Genomic DNA, 3,022 nt, shown 5'->3' on the forward strand with positions numbered 1-3,022 from the left:
AGCGCAATATTGTAAAAGATTGTGAGGATCTAAATTCTACGTCTATCAAAGCATGTTAATGTAGAAATTATTATCAAGTGAAATGACGCATCTTGGTAAGCGTAAAGCTTATTGGACCTGCTGTCCGGACACCAGAAGATGTCACATATTTAGATAGAAATAAATGTTGTCACAACCTATATGAATTACTTGACAAAATTATATGAAAATTCCTGAAGAATTTTAAATGCCTGAAGCATATACAAGTTGTAGAAATTTGTTCATAATTCTTATATGAATTAAGCAAGGTGAACGCGATTTTATCACCTTAATGAATATTTACTGACTAAGGGCACAAATGACTCTATTTATCCTTACGTCTTTGTGAAAATCAAAATCTGTCATATTTGTTAGTGCAAATTGATGACTTGAGAATTATTGAAACTCTTGAAGAGTTTTCAAAAGAAATAGATTATCTGCTGAAAGAAGTTGAAATGAGAAACTTGCAGAATTTTTTGGTCTTGAAGTGTCATATCTTTATGCAATTAATGCATTTATATATTTTGCTATGACTGTGGGGGATTATAGTCATACGATGTTGTTCTACGTGACAGTCAAGTCATATAAAGATAATATTTGTTTATAAAGCAAGTCAGGAATGCACTTGGAGTGATTTCAACAATACACCTCTATTCAAAGACTGAAGAAGCAACAGTATACATAGCCCAACTAAAGAGAGAATTCATAAAAGCACAAGTCATGCTTCATCAAAGTGTTCTTCACACACGAGCTCCAAAAGAATGGTGATATCAACGTGCAAGAGATTTGTTCGAGCGTTAATATGACTGATTTATTCGTCAAGTCTATATCAACAGCAAATGAGTGAAGACGTGAAGATTCAAGTTTTTGAATTGAAGTTCTCATCAGGGGGAGTTAATACGCGTTGTACTTTTTTTCCCTTTCAAGGTTTTTGTCCCACTTGATTTTTTCTTGTGAGGTTTTTAATAAGGCAACCAAATAGCGTATTACTAGAAATGTGTACTCTTTTTCCTTCACTAGATTTTTTCACATTGAGTTTTTTTCTAGTAAGGTTTTAACGAGGCACATTATCTACCAAATAGACATCCAAGGGGGAGTGTTATAAATATTATTTAATTATGAATGTCTATTTTAGGAGAAACTTTAGGGTTTGTGACTTTGACACAAAATTAACTTTTTTCTATAAATAGAGATGTTCTTTTCATTGTATAGAATCCCTAACAATAGAGAAATAAAAAATTGCTGTCTTCTCTCCTTCTCTACAAATATTCTTGTTCTTCCTTTATTATTTTATAACAATTTTAATCAAATTCCATTCTCCTCATTTTTTTAGAATAATCTAATCCCTTATTTGTGGAATAAAAGTCTAATTACAGATTGTTCTCTCTCTCTCTCTCTCCCATGGCTGAGAGAACAATCCTTTCTTTCCCTTCCCTCCCAAACCCTAATTCTCTCTAATCTCAATATTTCTCCTTTCTAAATTAAGATTTTACATCCCTGTTTTTTTTCTTTTCTTTTTGCTTATAGATATAATTACATTTTCATCCTTGAGAAACCTGATTGATTGATGAATTTTTCCAATCCGATTGATTTGGATTTGGATGTTTGTTTTAATTTGGGGTCACCTAAATGATGATTACGGATCCGAGTTTAGTCCATTACGCGTGTGTTGGTAAAGGTACAATTATCGTAGCTGAAATCAATTCAAAAGATGCCGATCTTGGATCTTTAGCCTTAAAATGCCTTGAAAAAACACCACCTTTACATGCTTTTTTCTCCCATACTATCCGAAATCGAACATACGTGTTCTTAATCGAAAACCCATTTGTTTTTTTCGCGATTTTCGATGAAAAGATTGAGAAATCTGATGGTTTATTGTTTTTAAAGAGAGTTAAGGACGCGTTTGGTGAAGTGATTGAGAGGTCTTCTGGGAAGAAGAGATTGGATAAAATCCAATCGCATTGTTTTCAGGGGGAATTGAATCCTGTTTTTCATCAATTGTTGGATTCAAGTATTGATGTGGATGAGGGAGGTAATTCGCCGAGGAGTGAGCTGGATCATCATAATGGGCGAAGCGCGAGTTTGGATTCGATGAAAGGGAAGAAAATTGGGTCAATGCCATTGCTTGCTGATGCTGCGAATAGCTTGAAGTTGAAAAAGAAGAGGTTTTTCGGGCATTTTAAGAAGAGGAGTGAGGATATTGGTGGTGAGAAGAAAGTGGATGTTTGTGGTGATGGTGGGATGAGATTGACCAGAGAGTTTTCGGTTGTTATGCAAAAGAATGGTGGATTGGTTCATCATGGAGAAGGAGGAGGAGGGCATCATCAAAAGGCGAAGAAAGTGTGGAAGAAACAAGTTTGGGTTGTGTTGTCCTTGGATTTAATCGTCTGCACCGTTTTGTTCATAGTTTGGTTGTGTGTTTGCAGGGGCTTCAAATGCATTGATGCTTGATTGATACTACTACTACTTATGTTCCGTGTTTTTTCGTCTATCGCTAACGATAGATGTTTTCCACTGAATTCGAAGATCAAATGCTTCATGTGTTCCATCAATGTCACTCGAGCTACCAAGTCTTTTTCTCAGTATATGTTTCTAAGCAACTTTTTATTATGTATGATGTTTTTAAGTTGTGCATTGTGTGGATATTATGACATATGCGAACTTTTCTTTTAATATATGTGTGTTACTCCTATCTTGGAGATAACCATTATAAATTGTATGATATTTGCTGGTAAAAAAAAAAAGGGGGGGGGGGGGGGGGGGGGGGGGAATGATTCTTTCTGTAGTCTATTTATTAAGTTTCGTCTGTACCAAGTAATGACAACCAGGATTTGAACTATCGAGCTTATTGTTGTCTTGGAAGTGTTGCTTTTATTTGTGTGATTGTTTTTCTTGTCAAATGAAACACTTTTTTTTTCCACAGTGATAGCCAATATCTATCTGATGATAATGACACTGATTATGCTTCATTAACCTTGTAAAATTCCTAGGAAGTAACTTGTAG

At 34.7% G+C, this 3,022-nt stretch overlaps 1 protein-coding gene across 1 annotated transcript; it reads left to right on the forward strand.

The window, feature by feature from the left end:
• Window positions 1-1,288: 1,288 nt before the first annotated feature.
• LOC132632094 (phytolongin Phyl2.1) lies at window positions 1,289-2,740 on the forward strand. The gene has a single exon (XM_060347912.1). The coding sequence runs from the start codon at window positions 1,648-1,650 to the stop codon at window positions 2,467-2,469; it is 822 nt and encodes a 273-aa protein (XP_060203895.1). The 5' UTR covers window positions 1,289-1,647; the 3' UTR covers window positions 2,470-2,740.
• Window positions 2,741-3,022: the final 282 nt, after the last annotated feature.

This window comes from Lycium barbarum, chromosome 3, assembly GCF_019175385.1.
Source record: "Lycium barbarum isolate Lr01 chromosome 3, ASM1917538v2, whole genome shotgun sequence".
NCBI lineage: Eukaryota > Viridiplantae > Streptophyta > Magnoliopsida > Solanales > Solanaceae > Lycium > Lycium barbarum.